Raw genomic sequence first — 22,071 nt, forward strand, 5'->3', positions numbered from 1 at the left:
CGCAGCTAGCACTTTGCTAGCTGCGTCTGCCCTCTGATCGCCGCCGCTCTGCACCGATTACGCGGCGCTCGCTGCGCCGCGAGGCCCCCCCCAGACCCCGTGTGCTGCCTGGCCAATCAGTGCCAGGCAGCGCTGAGGGGTAGATCGGGTCTCCCAATGACGTCACGACGTTGATGACGTCATGCCGCCCGTCGCCATGGCGACGGGGGAAGCCCTCCAGGAGATCCCGTTCTTTGAACGGGATCTCCTGATCTCCGATCGCTGGGGGCTGGGGGGATGCCGCAGAGCAGCGGCTATCATGTAGCGAGACTTTGTCTCGCTACATGAAAAAATAAGAAAAAAAAATAAAAAAAAAGACTTTGCTGCCCCCTGGCAGATTTTTTATAAACCGCCAGGAGGGTTAAAGGATACCCGAACTGACATGTGACATGATGAGATAGACATGTGTATGTACAGTGCCTAGCACACAAATAACTAGGCTGTGTTCCTTTTTTTCTTTCTCTGTCTGAAAGAGTTAAATATCAGGTATGCAAGTGGCTGACTCAGTCCTGACTCAGACAGGAAGTGACTACAGTGTGACCCTCACTGTTAAGAAATTCCCCTTTTTTACCTCTTTCTTGCTCTCAGAAGCCATTTTCTGCTAGGAAAGTGTTTTATAGTTGGAATTTCTTATCAGTGAGGGTCACACTGTAGTCACTTCCTGTCTAAGTCAGGACTGAGTCAGCCACTTACATACCTGATATTTAACTCTTTCAGGCAGAGAAAGAAAAAAAGGAACACAGCATAGTTATTTGTGTGCTAGGCACTGTACATACTCATGTCTATCTCATCATGTCACTTGTCAGTTCAGGTATCCTTTAAAGTCTCCCTGAAGGGAAAAAATTGCCCCAAATGTGTACTTATCTAAGTAGAGGGAAGCCTTTGGATAATCCAGAGGCTTTCCACACCCTCCTCCACCTTGCGGTTTCAGTGCTGGGACACCCTCTCCCCTAAGGCCAAGCTCAGCCTTGCGCCTCTGCAGTAGCACTGAGCCAAACGAGCTTGGCTTTTTCTACCGAGCCAGAGCGGCGGCTCCTTGCTACTGAGCAGACGCAAAGGTCCCAGCACTGGATCGGTGATCAGCAGGAGGATGGGAGAAGCTTCTGGAGGATCCAGAGGCTCCTCTCTGGTGAGGTAAGTATCTAAATTTTACACCTGTACATCTCACGCCATTGCTTTAAGGCCCCATTCACAATTACCTACGATTCCTGCATCTCAGTTGAAGCAAGGGGCCGCATAAGCAATGAAAGTCAAAGGGACATTTCATAGTTAATGAGGCCTGTTGAGTTGCACCGGAATTGCCTGATCTGCTGCTCGGCTGACACAGGGGCAACAGCGTGTTACAGCCAGTCTTCCACGGCGATGCGGGGGAAAGCATTGAAGTCAATGGGCGGCGCATACATTTAAAAAATGTTGGCGGCAGTGGTGCGGCACACATGCGTGGAATGGGGGAAATATTGACAGAAAACCCTGTGAACCCCAGTGACGTACTTCCTGTCCAGCAGGTAGGGCGAGGGGTGAGGAGGAGCTATACATATGACCCTGTCGATGTATTGCAATGCACACTTTAAGTGTGAAACCGGCCACACTTTAAGTACTGAAAAGTGGACAGAAGCAGACAGAACTGCGTTAGTAGGCTCAGGCCCTTAATAAATACAGCAGTTATCCCACTCCCTAAAGGACACCCGAGATGAATCGGAAAAAAAATTCATACATATCTGGGGCTTCCTCCAACCCCCTCCGACCTGATCACTCCCTCAACACTTTCCTCCGCCTCCTCCATCTTCCGTAAAGGCTCCCGGTATCTTGGCCAATTGGGGCTTGCTGCATATGTGTGGACCGACCGCGCACACCCGCTCCCGTCGCTGGGGGCTACCTGCACGGTACTACGCAGGCGCAGAACTCTCCTGGCCACGGGACAGAGATGGGCAGCACGCGCAGCCACACATGCGCCGACTGGCCGAAGATACCAGGAGCCCTTATGGAAGATCGAGGAGGCAGAGGGCAGCGTGGATGGGGCTGGAGAAAACCCTAGATATGTTTTTATTTTATTATTTTAGGTTCCCTTTAAAGCAAGCACCAGGCCACCACCACTGCAGCCAGCTGTCAAAGTATACTTGAGATCATAGAAATATTAAAATTGTACCATGTATGTATAATATAAAATAGGTAATGCATGTAATTGTATGAACAGGGTGAAAGAAAAAAGATAGAAAGTGACCATATGGAAGTCAGTATTTCTATTTGTGAAGAAGATGATGATGCCAGAACAAGGTCAAAGCATATGTGGATGATGTCATATACGAACATGATGAAATTTGACGTCATATCTTTGGATTGCGTCACATCTTATGTGCATAGCAGGCTCACTGCGGCAAAATGCCAGAGGTGCAGATGGATGATGTGTTAAGTGTGGGTGGATGACGTCATAGCCGGGAATCCTAACTGGCTTAGCTGTCAATGAAAAGATGGCGGCGCAAGAGGGGAGTCGCTGCAGTAAGTGCACACATCGGGGGCCGCTAACAATGGCGAGGGCGGATCTGCACTCAGCATTACGACACCTTCTCACCCGCACTACAACTCCCAGGGTACACACCTCACCTCTTCCGGTGTGAGCGGGGCCTGTGCGGTTCCCGTGGAGATGAGCTGATTATACTTCCCGTCGCTTCCATGGTTACCAGAAATGCTACAGAGAGACTTCCGGTAGCGAGGCTGCGCGAGTGCGCGAGAGAGACAGAGCCAGGTGAGAGGCTGTCTGTCATCTCTGTCCTCTATGCTCACCAGTCCTTCATTGCCTGTTCCCTACCCCATCCACCCACCCACCTGCCTGTTCCTTTACCTGCTGTACCCCATTCATCTTCCTGTCATTCCTGTCCTCTGTACCCTTCTCTGCACACTACTTGCATCCCTCCCTCTTCTGACCACCTCTTACCTGCCTGTTATACACGTCCACTGGCTCCCGCACCTCCTGTACCCCACTCACCTTCCTGTCATCCCTGTCCTCTGTACCCTTCTCTGCACACTACCTGCATCCCATCCTCTTCTGATCACCTCTTACCTGCCTTTTATACATGCCCACTAGTTCCTGTGCCTCCTGTACCCCACTCACCTTTCTGTCAGCCCTGTCCTCTGTACCCTTCTCTGCACATTACCTGCATCCCACGCTCTTCTGAGCACCTCTTACCTGCCTGTTATACACCTCCACTGGCTCCCGCGCCTCCTGTACCCCACTCACCTTCCTGTCATCTCTGTCCTCTGTACCCTTCTCTGCACATTACCTGCATCCCTCCCTCTTCTGATCACCTCTTACCTGCCTTTTATACATGCCCACTGGCTCCTGTGCCTCCTGTACCCCACTCACCTTTCTGTCATCCCTGTCCTCTGTACCCTTGTCTACACCCTACCTGCATCCCACCCTCTTCTGATCATATCCTACCTGCCTGTTATACACGTCCACTGGTTCCTTTGCCTCCTGTACTCACCTTCCTGACATCTCTGTCCTCTGTACCCTTCTCTGCACACTACCTGCATCCCACCCTCTTCTGACCACCTCCTACCTTCCTGTTATACTGACCACTGACCTTCCTGTCATCCCTGTCCTTTGTACCCTTCTCTGCACACTACCTGCATCCCACCCTCTTCTGATCCTCTCCTACCTGTCTCCTACCATCCCCTATCATCCCCCTGCTCAGTGCTACTACTCTCCACCACAGCATATACACTTGTACCTCACTATCTCACCTCCCACTTGACCATGATCCCTCTGTACTCTTCCCCTGGCCCATTGCTTGCACCACTTTCATGCTTCTCACCTTTATTTTCTGTACTCTTCTCAAACTGAACTCCCAATCCTCTCTGCCTATTTTCCTTGTCTTCCACACACCTCCTATCCCCACACACCTCCTATCCCCACTACTCCATGTACCATTCCTAGCTGCCTAGATTCCCCCAATTGCCCATGACTTCTGTCCTCTGCACTCCTCCTAATGCCTGTTTCACCTCACCTCTCCCCACTCCATCCTGCTTGTCACCTGTATTCCCTACCCAACTCTGCCATTGCCTAAACCCCTTTCCTTCTGCCTCTAATTTCTGTCCTCTCCTCTGCAGTCCTCCCCTCCACCTTCCTGTAACCCCCTTTCTTTTATCCCTTTCCTCTGTGCTTACCTCTCCCATGCTTGTACAACATCATCTTCTACCATAGCCTGTCATTATAGTTTCCTGTCAACCTGCCCTGCCTGTACTGCTCCTTCTACAACCCCCTCCTTATATACCTTCCCCAGAATTTCACCTGCTATACATGTGCCCAATCGCCTACATTTTCTGTGCACCTCGTATCACCTGCCCTTTTACCACATGGGCTATATTCACAAAACTTCTCATAAATGACTTCTTTATCACCAAAGTAATTAAAATAACCTTTCAGCACATTTACAAGCAAAATAATCACTCAAAGTAAGTTGTTGCTGATTAACTTCATTTCAATATTACTTTTCTTACCTTAATTATGTTATATTTTTGCTCTTTGGGAGCCTAAAAATGTAACATGGATAAGGTGAAAACAGAGGAAAACGGGCGAAAAAAGCTTTGTGAATCATGCCATTAATGTCTCCTAACTCCTTGCCTCAGTACACTGCATTTCCTCCATAGTCTTCCATCAATGGACTCTCATCCCATCTTCTCTGTCTTCTGTGTGCCCCACATCACCCACAATCCCTTTCTCAAAGTGTAACAAAAACAAAAGTTTGCTTTCCTAAAACAGAAAGAATTTGCGATAATTCAGGTTGGAGTGAGCTCGAGATGTCTCCCAGGCACCACTGCTGAATATATGCAAATTAACCATTGTACCCTTAGAAGCTAAACACACCTCTAGAACCGCTGGAATGCAATGATGTGTCAGCTTGTTAATATGTACAGAGCCATAATAATCCAACATGCATACAGACTGTTTCAGATTGTTTGATCCTCATCAGTGCATGGCATGGATTAATTTGGCTCTATGGAGTAGGGCTTGTAAATCCGAGAGGCACAGACTAACCAGCAAGCTCATGGTGACCCAGAACTCATTGGGGTGTGTAAGGGACTACAATGGTCCTAAAAGCCCCCTTACTAAGATGTTAAGAAAAACAAAAGTTTGCTTTCCTAAAACAGAACGAATTTGCGATAATTCAGGTTGGAGTGAGCTCGAGATGTCTCCCAGGCACCACTGCTGAATATATGCAAATTAACCATTGTACCCTTAGAAGCTAAACACACCTCCAGAACCGCTGGAATGCAATGATGTGTCAGCTTGTTAAAGGGAAGGTTCACGCAGGAGCTGTAAAAAATAGAAATCAAAATCCACTTACCTGGGGCTTCCTCCAGCCCGTGGCAGGCAGGAGGTGCCCTCGCCGCCGCTCCGCAGGCTCCCGGTGGTCTCCGGTGGTGATCCCGACCTGGCCAGGCCGGCTGCCAGGTCGGGCTGCTCCTGCGCTCCAAGTTGCGTGTCACTTGTGCGCGCTGACGTCATCCGACGTCCTCCGGGCTGTACTGCGCAGGCGCATCTAAATGGAGGACACCAATTCTTCCCTAACTCAAACTAAGTTTCACCTTTGTACAGAGGAGAGAAGATGTAGATGTCAGTTTATTATTACTGTCTTTTTCCCTTATGTATTGGTGACATTGCATGAAGTGATAGGCATGTTCTTCAACAGGGATGCAGACAACAATGAAAACCTCCATCTTTTGTGTTTGGCTGCCCCTTCACTACTATGCCTCCTGATTCCTTGTCCCCAGTATTCCAGATATCCTCCACTTTCCTCCCTCATAAGACACCTACTTCATGTCACCTTTCATTTTCCATAGTGCCTCCTCATACCCTTCCCCCAATATATGAGGTACTCCACATTCTTCTATCGTGTGACATCTTCTGTGCATTCGCATCACTTGCCCCTTTCTCACAGTGTCTCCTTGCTGCCTGACCCCAATACATCAGATGTCCTCTATATTTCTCCATTATTTGACATCAATTTCATCTCATCCATCTTCTGTCCTCCCTACATCACCTGCTGCCCCTTTCTCACAAAGCCCCTCAACTACCTGCCCCCAATACACCAGATGTCCTTGTTCTTCCATCATTTGACATCTATTATTATTATCAGAGTACCTTTATCTCAACGTCTTCTGATTCTCTGTACCCAATACTCTGTATATTTTCTATGTTGTCACATTATGTGGCATTTGCTCCATTTCAATCTTCTGTGCCTCTCATATCGTGACTCCTTGCCCCCTATACAGCAGATGTTCTTCTATCATGTGACACTTTCATTCTTCTGTAAATCAAGCTATGTTTTAAGCATTTTGCTTTATATAGATGAGGGAAACTTTAGTTCTCAGCATGAGGGGGCTTTATGTATGTCATATATAGTTATTCCTTCAGTGAGATCTCTGTACTGTGCCACCACCAGGAGATGTCTGACGCTGAAGAAGACCTGTCAGAGCAGGAAGGGCAGGAGGCTCAGGAACCTGAAGAAGATGTAGAAGAAGCCAATGAGGAGGCAGAAGCTGAAGAAGGGGAGGAGAAGGGAGAAGAGAATGAAGAAGAGGAGAAGGAAGAACCTGAACAAGAGGAGGTGACAGCAAAACACATCAAATTATTCACTCGTTATAATTATATAGATATTGGTGCCTGAAACAATCATACTTGATTATCTTGATTAACCTTGTTGTTAACATTGTTAGTGATCCACATTGAGGAAACAATGCTATTGGAGACAGAGCAGAGAGGGGAGGTTAGCATTAGGCAGAGGACATGGGTGAAGGTTAGTGATACATGCAGGAGTTACAAGACCATAAATACAAATCAAATCAAAAATAGCTTTATTGGCATGATCAAGATTCATACAGCCATTGCCAAAGCAAGGAGAAATAAGGGACATGGAAGGGGGTGAGTCCTTGGGGTTGGGGTGGGATAGGGCGACAATGGGTAAGCAGTCTGTTTTTTTAGGTTTCCAGTTCATTTATGCGCCTCTCTGTCTGTAACATGCTGTATATAGTGTGCAGTGATTGTCACTTTGGATTCCTCTTCTCCCTGTAGAATGTAGAGTTTTTTCTCTCACCTTCTAAAGTCTGGAAATAATGAATCAGTTTTACTGCGCTCCAATACCTCTCACGGAGGATCGCCACCCTATAAATAATCACAGACAAGTGCACATAGTGCCAAGTATTGCTACTTTAAATATAAGTCCACACCACGTGAATGCACTCCTGGGGGTAGTGCCACCACCTTGGGAAGAGTTAGCTTCGGCTCCCCCTATGTGGCCCCACTCACCAGAAGCGCGTCTTGCCACACAGCGTATAAACAGATTCCGGTCAGCCAGGTATTCATAAAAGCAATTCCAGTCTTTATTGTGATGCAAGCTTCAGACAGTGGTTCCACAGCGGCTGCTCGATCCGCGGTATGGAGCGCACGCCACCGGGTCTCCCACTTCCTTGCTGCCTTGTTATGACGTCACCGCGTACCTCACGCTCCGCCCTACGCGTTTCGTCACCGTCGTGACTCATTCAGGGGCTGGAGGACAGCGGTTGACGTCTTCCCTAAAACTCTAAAACCACGCCCACTCCGCCTCCAGGACCTCCCGCAACACCGCCCTCTCTTGCTGCTAGGAGACCAGGTGGCGTGCTGACCTCAATGCGCGCGGAATGCCTTCCATGACATATACATAATCACCACTACAGCCATACTAGTTCAACCTTGTGCAATATACATATTAATACACTCCATGTCCTATATCTCATAATTACCATATTACAAACACTATTGCTGTATAAATACCAATGTTTCTTCATTACTAAAGTGCATTAACCCTCCTATTACCTTATAATCCATCAACATTTCTACCACTTAGCAACAAACGTGGACTCCTTACCCAAAACCCTCTTACCATCATCTTATGATCTTAAAGTGACAGTGCATCATTAATACTTATACCTACAACATAATAGCCTCCAAACTTCATAATTCATCCCACCCCCTTATTCTCCATTCACCCCCAATGGACTTAAAGTGACAGTGCAAATAATGTACTTTATACTTAATCCCTACACCTTAAGTATAAAGTACATTATTTGCACTGTCACTTTAAGTCCATTGGGGGTGAATGGAGAATAAGGGGGTGGGATGAATTATGAAGTTTGGAGGCTATTATGTTGTAGGTATAAGTATTAATGATGCACTGTCACTTTAAGATCATAAGATGATGGTAAGAGGGTTTTGGGTAAGGAGTCCACGTTTGTTGCTAAGTGGTAGAAATGTTGATGGATTATAAGGTAATAGGAGGGTTAATGCACTTTAGTAATGAAGAAACATTGGTATTTATACAGCAATAGTGTTTGTAATATGGTAATTATGAGATATAGGACATGGAGTGTATTAATATGTATATTGCACAAGGTTGAACTAGTATGGCTGTAGTGGTGATTATGTATATGTCATGGAAGGCATTCCGCGCGCATTGAGGTCAGCACGCCACCTGGTCTCCTAGCAGCAAGAGAGGGCGGTGTTGCGGGAGGTCCTGGAGGCGGAGTGGGCGTGGTTTTAGAGTTTTAGGGAAGACGTCAACCGCTGTCCTCCAGCCCCTGAATGAGTCACGACGGTGACGAAACGCGTAGGGCGGAGCGTGAGGTACGCGGTGACGTCATAACAAGGCAGCAAGGAAGTGGGAGACCCGGTGGCGTGCGCTCCATACCGCGGATCGAGCAGCCGCTGTGGAACCACTGTCTGAAGCTTGCATCACAATAAAGACTGGAATTGCTTTTATGAATACCTGGCTGACCGGAATCTGTTTATACGCTGTGTGGCAAGACGCGCTTCTGGTGAGTGGGGCCACATAGGGGGAGCCGAAGCTAACTCTTCCCAAGGTGGTGGCACTACCCCCAGGAGTGCATTCACGTGGTGTGGACTTATATTTAAAGTAGCAATACTTGGCACTATGTGCACTTGTCTGTGATTATTTATAGGGTGGCGATCCTCCGTGAGAGGTATTGGAGCGCAGTAAAACTGATTCATTAGTCTTTTGTGAAGGTGAAGTGACCTTTTTCGTACTGCGAACCCCTGTTGTTTATAAATGCACCATTGGAGCGCAGTGATTTATTGAAGATTGGAAAGTCTGGAAATAGTTCCATCAGTTTCTTAAAGGTTTCCCTGGTTGCAGTATATTTGGGGCAGTGCAGCAGCAAGATGGTCTTCTGCTCACAGTGTTGTCTTAGTCTATTGTCCCTGGGTTTGTATGTCTGTCTGTGTCTCCCAGACTCGATTTTTAAGGTTGTGAGCACTCAGTCTGTAGACACTCAGGATTTGCCTCTCTTAAGAGGTCTGGAGATTTTCCAAGTATGGGGCCATTTGATATTCTAGTACAACAACAGAAAAAAGAAGCAGGCACTGTGTATCTTGTTCTATCTCGTTTAGGATAGGAGGAGTAGGAGTAAAATAGGATAAGTCCTCAAATGGCTGGCGTGCTCAGGGTATGTAAACAAAACAACGTGTATACTAGAGACCAAAGAGGAGTATACCCGGCAACTAAGGACCATTTTAGAAGCACATGACCCTATGGTCACTTTGCCAGCCGCGTGTGCTGCCTGTTCGCCGCCGCAGCGAAAGAGGGTCCCCCCAGCCGCCTGAGCCCAGCGTAGCCGGAACAAAAAGTTCCGGCCAGCGCTAAGGGCTGGATCGGAGGCGGCCATTGCGACGAGGTAAGCGAAACACGGAAGGCTGCTCATTGCGGCCTTCCGTGTTACTTCTGGCCGCCGGAGGCGATCAGAAGAACGCATCCGGAGCGCCCTCTAGTGGGCTTTCATGCAGCCAACTTTCAGTTGGCTGCATGAAATAGTTTTTTTTTTTATTGAAAAAAAACCCTCCCGCAGCCGCCCTGGCGATCTTAATAGAACGCCAGGGTGGTTAAGGCAAGGTGTAGTTATCCCACACTGTTGACAGATGCCTGCACAGTAAGGCAGTCTGCGGCAAGGACAGTGGAGCGCTCCCTAAACAGTATAAGAGAAGTACTGGAATGGTGCGTCTACCTAGTGTCTGGTCCCCCCAGCAACCTAAGCAAATGACGGGTGGGTATGAAACATAACAATTGGTGCTAGGTGCTGTACATAGACTTTTAGCACCACCACCTAGCACCAATTGTTACGGTTATTAGGCAGCCGCTGCTCCCACACCGCCCCACAACTTCACAGCAAGTGTAGGATATATGCACATTTTACCTCATCACCTGTTGGATGCTAAGCCTTGTTGATCAAAGCGATTTTAACTATGTCATAGGGGTGCCAGGTATAATCCTCTTTGGTCTCTAGTATATCCATTTGATATTCCCTCTATAGGGACTGATATACGGTTAGCTTTTGAGACAGTGACTTTTTTATTCCCTCCATTTATTTATTTATCCATAGTCCTCTTTGCTCTTGGCTATGGTAGGTTTTATCTGGGCTCTTGTTAGGACCCGTGGATCTGAGTTTGGGGGGCAGCATAGAATTGACCATTTCTATTAGGGCACATGGCTTTTCTTACTCTGCATTGTGCAACAGGGCTTTGTAGTTGGGTGATTCAGGGCTGCTGCTCTGTAGGTGGGCCCAGTAGGACAGCACTCTCTTCTGTATCTCAAGCAGTAATGGGAATCTACCCAGCTCACCTTGACAGGCATTGGGCCTGATTTATGAAGGTTGGAGAGCTCAGCTGTGAATAGTTAGATGCAGGAACCCTTGCCTGGCTTGTTGCTTCTGTACATTGAGATAAGGGATTTTATGGTACCCTGACATGGCTGCTGTTCACACTTAGAATTGCAGCCCTTGAACTGAAAATAAGAATGCAAGACTCCAGGAAAATTCTACTATATCTATTTTTACTACTAATCATAAAATGAATTATTTCTTAAAGGATACCTTTAAGTTTATTTTCGGTTCAGGTATACTGTACCGCATGCCTAAACTGGGAAAAAGTGTATTTTTTCTTACCTGGGGCTTCTTACATCCCCTGTAGTTGGGAGTGTTGCGGTTTATAGACATGCTGATCCGTCATGGTTACACATAACTTCCTCATTCTTTGTCTTGCAGCCTCCCCCCCACGTGCCTCTGACTGAGGACATGCTACAAGAGGGGCTGTCTCTTCTGTGTAAGACAGGAAACGGCCTCGCTCATGCTTTTGTCAAGCTGGAAGTGAGAGAGAAGTACGTTTTGCTACATTTTGGTTATATGATTTGATGCGGTCTGTTGTGTCACTGTCTTACCACAATGTCCTCCCCCCACTTGTCACGGTGCTGGAAACAGGAACTCAGCAGTCCTTAGGGATTCATGTACAGTGTATATCTTTGCATCCCCAGCTCCCCTGTTGTGACCGCTAGATCTTCTGAGGTGGATGCTGCAGAATATAGATCACATACTTTTATTTGCACAGCACCATCTAGTGGATGGAGAGGACAGCCATACCCCGTTTATGTCAGAAGGATGCAGAGAAAACCAGACTTCATTTGTTTTACCGTTTCCCCAAACGTAATCCCTAGCATGTTCTTTTCAGAAGTTTTAAGGATGCTCAAAAAACAAGTCCGACTCCAAAAATTGGTTATAGTTCATTAAAAAGTCAATGTAAATCTTGTCCATACAGCTACGGTTTACATGTAAAAAAAAAAAATATGGATACAGAAAGACTCTTCATCAAGGAAAGAAGAACCTCCCCCCCCCCCCCCCCCAAAAAAAAAAAAAATAAACGCCCTCAAAAAACGCCACAAGACCCAAAACAACGCAGGTTGGCATTTGCTAGGCTCTCTAGAAATGCGTTGCCTTACTAAAACTAAGCTAGGCCAGTAGATGGCAGCAAAGGGAGGCCAGGAACAAAGGGGGGGGGGGGGGGGAGGGGAGTGATTGCAGTGGACATGCTCACCAGTAGCTTTATGGACAATATTTAAATGTAATAAGGTAAGCCTTTTATTGGCATTGTTGTATGCCACTCTCTTATATGACAATACATTTACTGTAATTCAATAGATGTTGAAACTGCTGCCATAAATGACCATCGTTGCTGTCTTTCCTACCTCAGGGAGATCACAGACATCTCCATCCTTCAGAGCTTTATCCATTTACGGTATGTGGACCTGTCCCAGAATGCTTTGCTGGATCTGTCTCCTCTGTCTGCTCTCACTCATCTCCTGAGTCTACGGGTAGACCAGAATCAGCTGCTCAGTGCCAATGGCTTGGAGAATCTGCCGTACCTACAAATAGCCAGCTTGGCATCAAACCGCCTCCGCAACCTGCAGGGGCTCGCCCACCCTCGGCTGGAGACCCTCAACCTTATAGGTAAGTGAAGAACATCTATCTGGGCAGCTGCTGGGACAGCCATCAATCTGTTATGTAGTTTTTTCTGCTTTTAATGCCTGATGCAGCTGTATGAAAGAGTGCAGGTGTAGCAGGCTCCTGCGTGGTGTCTGGGTGCCAGAGTGCGGGTGTAACAGGCTCCTGCATGGTGTCTGGGTGCCAGAGTGCGGGTGTAACAGGCTGCTGCACAGTGTCTGGGTGCCAGAGTGCGGTTGTAGCAGGCTCCTGCATGATGTCTGTCTCATTGTGCAGTTGTAGCAAGCTCCTGCATGTAGGAGCCCTGTTACACCTAACAGGCCCCTGCATGGCGTCTGTGTGCCAGAGTGCAGGTGTAACAGGCTCCTGCATGGTGTCTGTCTCATTGTGTGGGTGTAACAGGCTCCTGCATGGTGTCTGTGTGCCAGAGTGCAGGTGTAACAGGCTCCTGCATGGTGTCTGGGTGCCAGAGTGCAGGTGTAACAGGCTCCTGCATGATGTCTGTCACAATGTGTGGGTGTAACAGGCTCCTGCATGATGTCTGTCTCATTGTGTGGGTGTAACAGGCTCCTGCATGGTGTCTGTGTGCCAGAGTGCAGGTGTAACAGGCTCCTGCATGGTGTCTGGGTGCCAGAGTGCAGGTGTAACAGGGCTCCTACATGGTGTCTGGGTGCGGGTGTAACAGGCTCCTGCATGATGTCTGTCTCATTGTGTGGGTGTAACAGGCTCCTGCATGGTGTCTGTGTACCAGAGTGCAGGTGTAACAGGCTCCTGCATGGTGTCTGGGTGCCAGAGTGCAGGTGTAACAGGCTCCTGCATGATGTCTGTCACATTGTGTGGGTGTAACAGGCTCCTGCATGATGTCTGTCTCATTGTGTGGGTGTAACAGGCTCCTGCATGGTGTCTGTGTGCCAGAGTGCAGGTGTAACAGGCTCCTGCATGGTGTCTGGGTGCCAGAGTGCAGGTGTAACAGGGCTCCTACATGGTGTCTGGGTGCCAGAGTGCGGGTGTAACAGGCTCCTGCATGATGTCTGTCTCATTGTGTGGGTGTAACAGGCTCCTGCATGGTGTCTGTGTACCAGAGTGCAGGTGTAACAGGCTCCTGCATGGTGTCTGGGTGCCAGAGTGCAGGTGTAACAGGCTCCTGCATGATGTCTGTCACATTGTGTGGGTGTAACAGGCTCCTGCATGATGTCTGTCTCATTGTGTGGGTGTAACAGGCTCCTGCATGGTGTCTGTGTGCCAGAGTGCAGGTGTAACAGGCTCCTGCATGGTGTCTGGGTGCCAGAGTGCAGGTGTAACAGGCTCCTGCATGATGTCTGTCACAATGTGTGGGTGTAACAGGCTCCTGCATGATGTCTGTCTCATTGTGTGGGTGTAACAGGCTCCTGCATGGTGTCTGTGTGCCAGAGTGCAGGTGTAACAGGCTCCTGCATGGTGTCTGGGTGCCAGAGTGCAGGTGTAACAGGCTCCTGCATGATGTCTGTCTCATTGTGTGGGTGTAACAGGCTCCTGCATGATGTTTGTCTCATTGTGTGGGTGTAACAGGCTCCTGCATGGTGTCTGTGTGCCAGAGTGCAGGTGTAACAGGCTCCTGCATGGTGTCTGTGTGCCAGAGTGCAGGTGTAACAGGCTCCTGCATGGTGTCTGGGTGCCAGAGTGCAGGTGTAACAGGCTCCTGCATGATGTCTGTCTCATTGTGTGGGTGTAACAGGCTCCTGCATGATGTTTGTCTCATTGTGTGGGTGTAACAGGCTCCTGCATGGTGTCTGTGTGCCAGAGTGCGGGTGTAGCAAGCTCCTGCATGGTGTCTGGATGCCAGAGTGTGGGTGTAACCAGGGCTGTGGAATCGGAGTCGGAGTCGTGGAGTCGGGCAATTTTGGATGCCTGGAGTCGGAGTGGGGAAAAAATGCACCGACTCCGACTCCTAATGAATTTGTAACTGTAATAGAAAATATGATAAAATGTTCTATTTCTCAGATAATGGTCATTAAAAATAATGTATACATACAGTATATATACAGTAATAGCTGTGCTTAGTCCACACAAATGAAATAAACCAATCAAAATTAGTTACTTGCGCTGCTTCAATAAAGCAGTCCCCGTATTTTTAAGGTCAGATATACATATCTGATTGTGACTGTATATATGATGTGTACACAGGAATCTCTTATATGTACTAAATAACATCTATGCTGTAAGAATAAAGCCTGATGTGTAGCTGTGTCACTAATAGAGATGGTCAATGAGATGGAAATAATTCTGCACTGATGCTGATTTATGCAAATGTATGCACTCCCTTTGCTGATGAAATCAAATAATTTGATATGTTGTTAAAATTTGGTTTGGTGACTACGAATTAAAGGGTAACTGAGACGGATGAAAAGTAAAGTTTTATACATACCTGGGGCTTATTCCAGCCCCCTTCAGGCTAATCAGTCCCTCGCTGTCCACCACCACCTGGATCTTCTGCTATGAGTCCTGGTAATTCAGCCAGTCAGCGCTGTCCGGCCGCATGCCGCTCCCACAGCCAGGAACATTCTGCATCTGCGCAATAGTGCTGCACAGGTGTAGTACGCTCCTGGCGGCGGAGTGTGTGCATGCGCACTACGCCCGACTGGCTCAAGTACCTGGACTCATAGCAGAAGATCCAGGTGGTGGAGGAGGACAACGAGGGACTGATTATCCTGAAGGCGGCTGGAGGAAGCCTCAGGTATGTATAAAACTTTAATTTCATCTGTCTCAGGTTTACTTTGTTACACAGTAGTACTATACTCTACATATGCACTCCCCACAGAGCTGCAGGGAATCCACTGAGAATGCTGTGCACATTGAACACAGAGGTGTTGTCTGTTTACAATCTCCTCATTCCCCTGCAGAGTACCTGCACATCATTCTTACATGTTCCCACACTTACATTGCCTAGGCCTGATAGATGTTCTTTGTTCCGGTTTGTACCTTTTACAAGTACTCTTACCAAGGACTAGTTTTAGTCTAAAGGGAATAAATATAGTAGTCTACATATCCTTCTCACTTCAGTTGTCTTGTAAAATTCCTAAGTGTTGGCAGTTAAGAGACAAATTTCACGTTACATACTTTTAATCAACAAAATTGTGATATGCAAATTAGAGGAGTTGGAGTCGAGGAGTCGGAGTCGGTGGAATCCTAAACTGAGGAGTCAAAGTCGGTGGATTTTTGGACCGACTCCACAGCCCTGGGTGTAACAGGCTCCTGCATGGTGTCTGGGTGCCAGAGTGCGGGTGTAACAGGCTACTGCATGGTGTCTGTTTGTGCAGGTTTTCTGCAGTCTGAATGTACTTCTAATTGTTACAGGTAGTCTAAAGGCTACCCTACCATATACTGTCAGATAGTGTATGATAGCCTTGAGATCCAATGAATTATAGCTATTTTACTGACATCTGAATTACCTTTCTTGATCAGTGTACTTATATATACACACCAGAAATTCATTTTGAATCTGTTTAGCCACCCTGGCGTTCTGATTAAATCGCCAGGGTGGCTGCGGGAGGGTTTTTTTTAAATAAAAAAAAAACTATTTCATGCAGCCAACTGAAAGTTGGCTGCATGAAAGCCCACTAGAGGGCGCTCCGGAGGCGATCTTCCGATCGCCTCCGGCGCCCAGAATAAACAAGGAAGGCCGCAATGAACGGCCTTCCTTGTTTTGCTTATATCGTCGCCATAGCGACGAGCGGAGTGACGTCATCGACGTCAGCCGACGTCCTGACGTCAGCCGCCTCCGATCCAGCCCTTAGCGCTGGCCGGAACTTTTTGTTCCGGCTGCGCAGGGCTCAGGCGGCTAGGGGGGCCCTCTTTCGCCGCTGCTCGCGGTGAATCGCCGCAGAGCGGCGGCGATCAGGCAGCACACGCGGCTGGCAAAGTGCCGGCTGCGTGTGCTGCACTTTATTTGATAAAAATCGGCCCAGCAGGGCCTGAGCGGCAGCCTCCGGCGGTGATGGACGAGCTGAGCTCGTCCAGACCGCTCAGGAGGTTAACCTACTTAAAAGTCTCATGTGAGTATAAAGCCACCATTTATTTATCCCCTGACCATTCACAGGAAATGAGCTTCGTAGCTTGGAGACTCTGGACTGTACCAAACTCTACAGCCTGCGCATACTGGAGCTACGAGCCAATCAGCTGCAGAGCACAGCCGGCCTTTACCTGCCAAGCCTGCGAGAACTGTACCTGGTGAGTGAAGGGATGAAATGATGTTGGACCAGAAATTAAGCGGCTGGCTTTGGCACTTTGATGGTGTATCTCTGTATTCCTGCTGCATGGGGAGGGCTGTGAGCTCAGCTTTGTCTGGAGAATTCTGGATGAGGGACAGAGTGTAATTACCCTACAGAGTGTAAAGGCTGGCATCTGATTGGTGGCTGCTGACAAACTACAGATCAGTATTAACCCTTACTCTCAAAGCTTAAACATGCAGCTATGCATGGCACATTCCCCTTCAAGCATTAGCGCGGCCATACTGTGTCGGTGTGAGTACGGCAGCACCTGCGGAGTAAGACGGAACCGCTGGTGATACTGCAGAGGCGTGGCCCTACTCGTGCATGAAGGGGACCATGGTCATGATCTTCAGGAGGGCCCTGGGCAACAGTGGTAGGGGCAAAGAGGTAAGCAGTGGGGTATCTAGAGGGGTACAGGCATGGCTCCTGCCATTGGCGCCACAGTGCCATGCATACAGACCATTTCGGATTGATTAATCCTCATTAGCGCATGGCATGGATTAATGTGGCTCTTTGGGGTAGGACTTGAAACATCCAGAGTTACAGATTACCCAGAAAGCTCATGGTGAACCAGAACTCCTAGGCATGTGTAAGGGGCTACAATGGACATAAAAGGCTTCTACCTCCAAGGAGTTCTGGTTCACCATGAGCCTGCTGGGTACTTTGTACCTCTGGGTGTTTCAAGTCCTGCCCCATAGAGCCACATTAATCCATGCCATGCGCTGATGAGGATCAACCAATTCAAAACAGTTGGATTATTGTGGCTCTGTAATATTAACAAGCTGACACATCATCGCACCCCAGCGGGTCTGGAGGTATGGCTAGCTTCCAGGGAAACAATGGATAATTTGCATATTTCAGCAGTGAAGCATTATGGGAGACATCTCGGAGCTCACTCCTACCTGAATTATCGCAAATACTTTCTGTTTTAAAGAGAATCTGTATTGTTAAAATCGCACAAAAGTAAACATACCAGTGTGTTAGGGGACATCTCCTATTACCCTCTGTCACAATTTCACCGCTCCCCGCCGCATTAAAAGTAGTCAAAAACAGTTTTAAAAAGTTTGTTTATAAACAAACAAAATGGCCACCAAAACAGGAAGTAGGTTGATGTACAGCATGTCCACACATAGAAAATACATCCATACACAAGCAGGCTGTATACAGCCTTACTTCTGAATCTCAAGAGATCACTTGTGTGTGTTTACCTTCTGTCCCCAGCTTCTCTCATGCACTGAACATTACAGGCTTCCTGCAGACAGCTCTACCTATGTCGTTAATTCCTCAGTATGTGACAGACCAGCTCCTTTCACAGCCTCCAGAGGAGGATTTTTATCCAGCTCTCTTCTATCACTGATAAGATAGCAGAGAAGCTGCTGGCTTATGTAAATAAAACACACACTGGAGTGTGCATAGAGGAACAGTTCAACACTGAAGAACTTGGCAGCCTTCCAGACACAGGCCGACAAGTCTGACAGGGGAAAGATACATTGATTTATTACAGAGATGGTTATAGTAGAAAGAGCTGCAGTGAGCCAGAACAGATTAGAATAGGTTTAGGAACTTGTAGGATGGTAGAAAAAAACTTTGTAATTTTTGTTACAGAGTCACTTTAAGAAAGCAAACTTTTGTTTTCCATAGCATTTTAGTAAGAGGACTTTTAGGTCCATTGTAGCCCCTTACACACCCCTTGGAGTTCTGGTCCACCATGAGCTTGCTAGGTACTCTGTACCTTTAAAAGTAAAGGTGGTGCAGTAGTGTTTACTGACAGTATTGCAGTACAACAACATGTCTAATAACATCATATGCATAAAATAGACAGTCCATGCTATATGCTGTTCTATTAAAGGATACCCGAAGTGGCATGTGACATGATGAGATAGACATGTGTATGTACAGTGCCTAGCACACAAATAACTATGCTGTGTTCCTTTTTTTCTTTCTCTGCCTGAAAGAGTTAAATATCAGGTATGTAAGTGACTGACTCAGTCCTGACTCAGACAGGAAGTGACTACAGTGTGACCCTCACTGATAAGAAATTCCCCTTTTTACGTCTTTCTTGCTCTCAGAAGCCATTTTCTGCCAGGAAAGTGTTTTATAGTTAGAATTTCTTATCAGTGAGAGTCACACTGTAGTCACTTCCTGTCTGAGTCAGGACTGAGTCAGCCACTTACATACCTGATATTTAACTATTTCAGGCAGAGAAATTAAAAAAGGAACACATCATAGTTATTTGTGTTTTAGGCACTGTACATACACATGTCTATCTCATCATGTCACATGTCACTTCGGGTATCCTTTAATTGTACATCATATTTTATTATTAAATTGGTTTTCTGCATGCTGGATGGCTTTTGGCTTCATAAAACTTGTTTTGCTTTTCTACATCAATTCTCAGGCACAGAATAGCATAAAGACATTGGAAGGCCTTGAACACCTCGTCAGTCTCACACGCCTTCATCTGAGGGACAACCAGTTGGACAGTCTAGACGGTTTCTCAGAGAAAATGCAGGCCTTGCAGTACCTCAACCTCAGGTAGGAGTCATTAACTCTCCATACCTATCTCGCACCATACCTCAAAGTCCTCAGTCTCAGCTGACTCTACTTTCCACCCTCACAGAGGTAATCTGCTGGCCAAGTTACAAGAGGTGGAGAAGTTGAAGGTTCTGCCCATGCTACGCGCCTTGGTTCTGAGAGAGAACCCCATTGAGGAAGAAGATGGCTACCGCCTTGAGACCCTGATAGCCCTCCCAACCCTGGAGAGATTAGATAAAGATTTGTTTGAGGAGGAGGAAAGAACAGAAGCTGCAGAGACCAGGAAGGAAAGGCTGGAGGACAGTGTAGACACATAGGAAGGAGATGACTATGATGAGTACCGTCTTTTGGGAATATAAGACGCTCCAGGTGGGAAAGGTCCATAAGATGCCCCTGCACCATAGACATGCCTAAGTTTAGTTTAGAGGGCAAAATCAGGAAAAAATAAACAAATCCTAGGTGTGTCTATGGTGCAGGGGCGTCTTATGGAATTTCCCCCCCTAAACTGTCTCTATCTAAGCAACAATGCCCAGCTACATTACACTACACTTCAGTAACCCCTGCTGCTCCTGCTAACTATACTACACTCCTCTAACCCCTGCTGCCACCACCAACTACACTACACTTCACTAACTCACCCATGAAAAATCTCACCTGATCCTGCCGCCAAGATCCTCTGCTCCTCTATCTCGCTCTGGCCATCCAAAGGGGCGCCATCATTCAGGATGAAACTTTTCAGGATCCCAGCCGCCACGCTCCTCTTTTTTCGCCACAGTCTCCGTCTGTAGACTGCAGCCTTCCAGTGTACACGCGCCGCCGCCATCCACCCTGGTTACAACTTTCTCCTCGGCACTTCCCGGTTACAGTTCCTCTAGTGTCACCTGTGAGGCGCATGTACCCTGGAAGGCTGCAGTCTACAGACGGAGACTGTGGTGAAGAGGACAGTGGCGGCTGGGTTCCTTGGATGACCAGAGAGAGACGGAGGATGACAGGAGCGCGGCGGCAGGGTCCGGTAAGTACATTCCAGTGGCCACAATACCCAGGGCCGAGGCATAGGCTGGAGAGGCTCCAGCCTCAGGGCGCAGTGTAGCAGGGGCGCAGAATTCATTCAGCTGTCATTCCTAATTGTGTTTGAAGCAGAGAGAAATAAGAAAAGGGGATACATGGCAGTGACTGCAAGCCAGATAACTAGATATTAAGGTGTTGGGGAGGTTGTGGGCCCTGTGGCGCCTCTTAGTCTAATAGCAATCAGTGTGTGACGGCTGGGGTGGGAGGGATGGAGGGGCGCACTTTGGTGTCTCAGCCTTGGGTGCTGGAGGACCTTGTCCCGGCTCTGACAATACCGTATCTTTGGAATATAAGACGCACCCAGCCCCTCCCTCAGCCCCACCCCCCCAACCACCTGGTTTTGGGGAAGAAAAAGTGCATCTTACATTCCCAAAAGTACGGTAAATAAGACTAGTATTTATATGAATACTCAGACAGCTCATGGTGACCCAGAACCACCTGGAAGGTATAAAGGGAATAAAGAGACCAAAAAGCCCTCTATTAAAAAGCAATGCTAAATGCAATTTTGCCTACCTCCCTGGCGGTATGATTATTTCCATATTTTATTGTCCAAATACGGTGTAATTTTTCCTCAAGCTTTTAGACCCTAAAAACCATACTGCTAGATAGATCTGCGTAAGCCCTGCACGTTCCAACCCTCAGATGGATCCAACTCGGGATTACCACTCTGAGCTGCAGATTTCTGTCCCGAGCCTGACTCGGGGGTTACCGCTAAGGAGGTTAAAACAGAAGGTATTTGCGATAATTCAGCTGTAAGTGAGCAACTGTGGTTTCCCATGATGCTTCACTCTCGAATATGCAAATCATACCTTTATGCCTTGAAAGCCAAGCTTCACATCCAGAACCGCTGGTGTATAGTGAGCCTGTAGCTAATACATTTTACAGAGCCACATCAACCCAACATGCAGACAGTCAGTTTTATATGCATTGGTCTTCATCAGTGCATTCTTTCAAGCGCATAAAGAGGTGATTTGCATATTCAGGAGTGATGTATCATGGGAAACCACGGTTGCTCACTTATAGCTGAATTATTGCAAATACCTTCTGTTTTAAGAAGGCAAAACTACATTTAGTATTTATGAGTCAAGCTGTATGTTATCCAAATGCATACCTTGGAATATCATACAGGTTTTATGTCATACCATATAACACATTCTGTCTCTGACCTGCACAGCTTAAAGGACTTACGAGGCCAATAATAGAGAAAAAAAATAAAAAAAAGTTAGCTACCTGCGTCAGCTTGTAAGGCACGGAGGACACCGTCCACGCCCTCCGTGCCGTTCCGCCGGGTCCCCGCCGCTCAATAGCCCCCCGAACGGTCCCCGACCGTGCGGCCCGGGTCTGGCTCTCCAGACTGTACAAAGACTGTACAAAGGCTGCGCAGTCCGCATAGCCGCGAGTGCGGTATGCGCAGCTCTAAGGCCAACCCCCCGATCCACGTAACAGGCTGTTTCCTGTAGCGTGAATCGGGGGGGGGGTTGGCCTTAGAGCTGCGCAGCCGCACTCGCGGCTATGCGGACTGCGCAGCCGCGGCCAGCTCCAGCTGCCATCTTTGTACAGTCTGCAGAGCCTGACCCGGGCCGCGCGGTCGTGCACTGTTCGGGGGGCTATTGAGCGGTGGGGACCCGGCGGGAGGGCGCGGACGGCGTCCTCCGTGCCTTACAAGCTGACGCAGGTAGCTAACTTTTTTATTTTTTTTCCTCTATTATTGGCCTCGTAAGTCCTTTGAGGAACTACTGTAGTGAAAATAACATAATAAAATTGCTTTTTTTTTTTTTTACAATATTCATTTATAGAATATTTAGTCAGTGTTTGCCCATTGTAACATCTTTCCTCTCCCTGATTTACATTCTGACATTTATCA

General features: G+C 47.7%; 1 protein-coding gene across 1 annotated transcript; it reads left to right on the top strand.

Annotated features, from left to right (window-relative positions):
* Nucleotides 1-2,576: 2,576 nt before the first annotated feature.
* Nucleotides 2,577-21,410, top strand: LRRC23 (leucine rich repeat containing 23). Its single transcript, XM_068258494.1, has 7 exons — nucleotides 2,577-2,782; nucleotides 6,483-6,647; nucleotides 11,128-11,240; nucleotides 12,107-12,363; nucleotides 16,433-16,563; nucleotides 19,003-19,139; nucleotides 19,225-21,410. The coding sequence occupies exons 2-7, from the start codon at nucleotides 6,486-6,488 to the stop codon at nucleotides 19,454-19,456; spliced, it is 1,032 nt and encodes a 343-aa protein (XP_068114595.1). The 5' UTR covers nucleotides 2,577-2,782; nucleotides 6,483-6,485; the 3' UTR covers nucleotides 19,457-21,410.
* The last annotated feature ends 661 nt before the right edge of the window (nucleotides 21,411-22,071 follow it).

Source organism: Hyperolius riggenbachi, chromosome 10 (genome assembly GCF_040937935.1).
Source record: "Hyperolius riggenbachi isolate aHypRig1 chromosome 10, aHypRig1.pri, whole genome shotgun sequence".
Taxonomy (NCBI): domain Eukaryota; kingdom Metazoa; phylum Chordata; class Amphibia; order Anura; family Hyperoliidae; genus Hyperolius; species Hyperolius riggenbachi.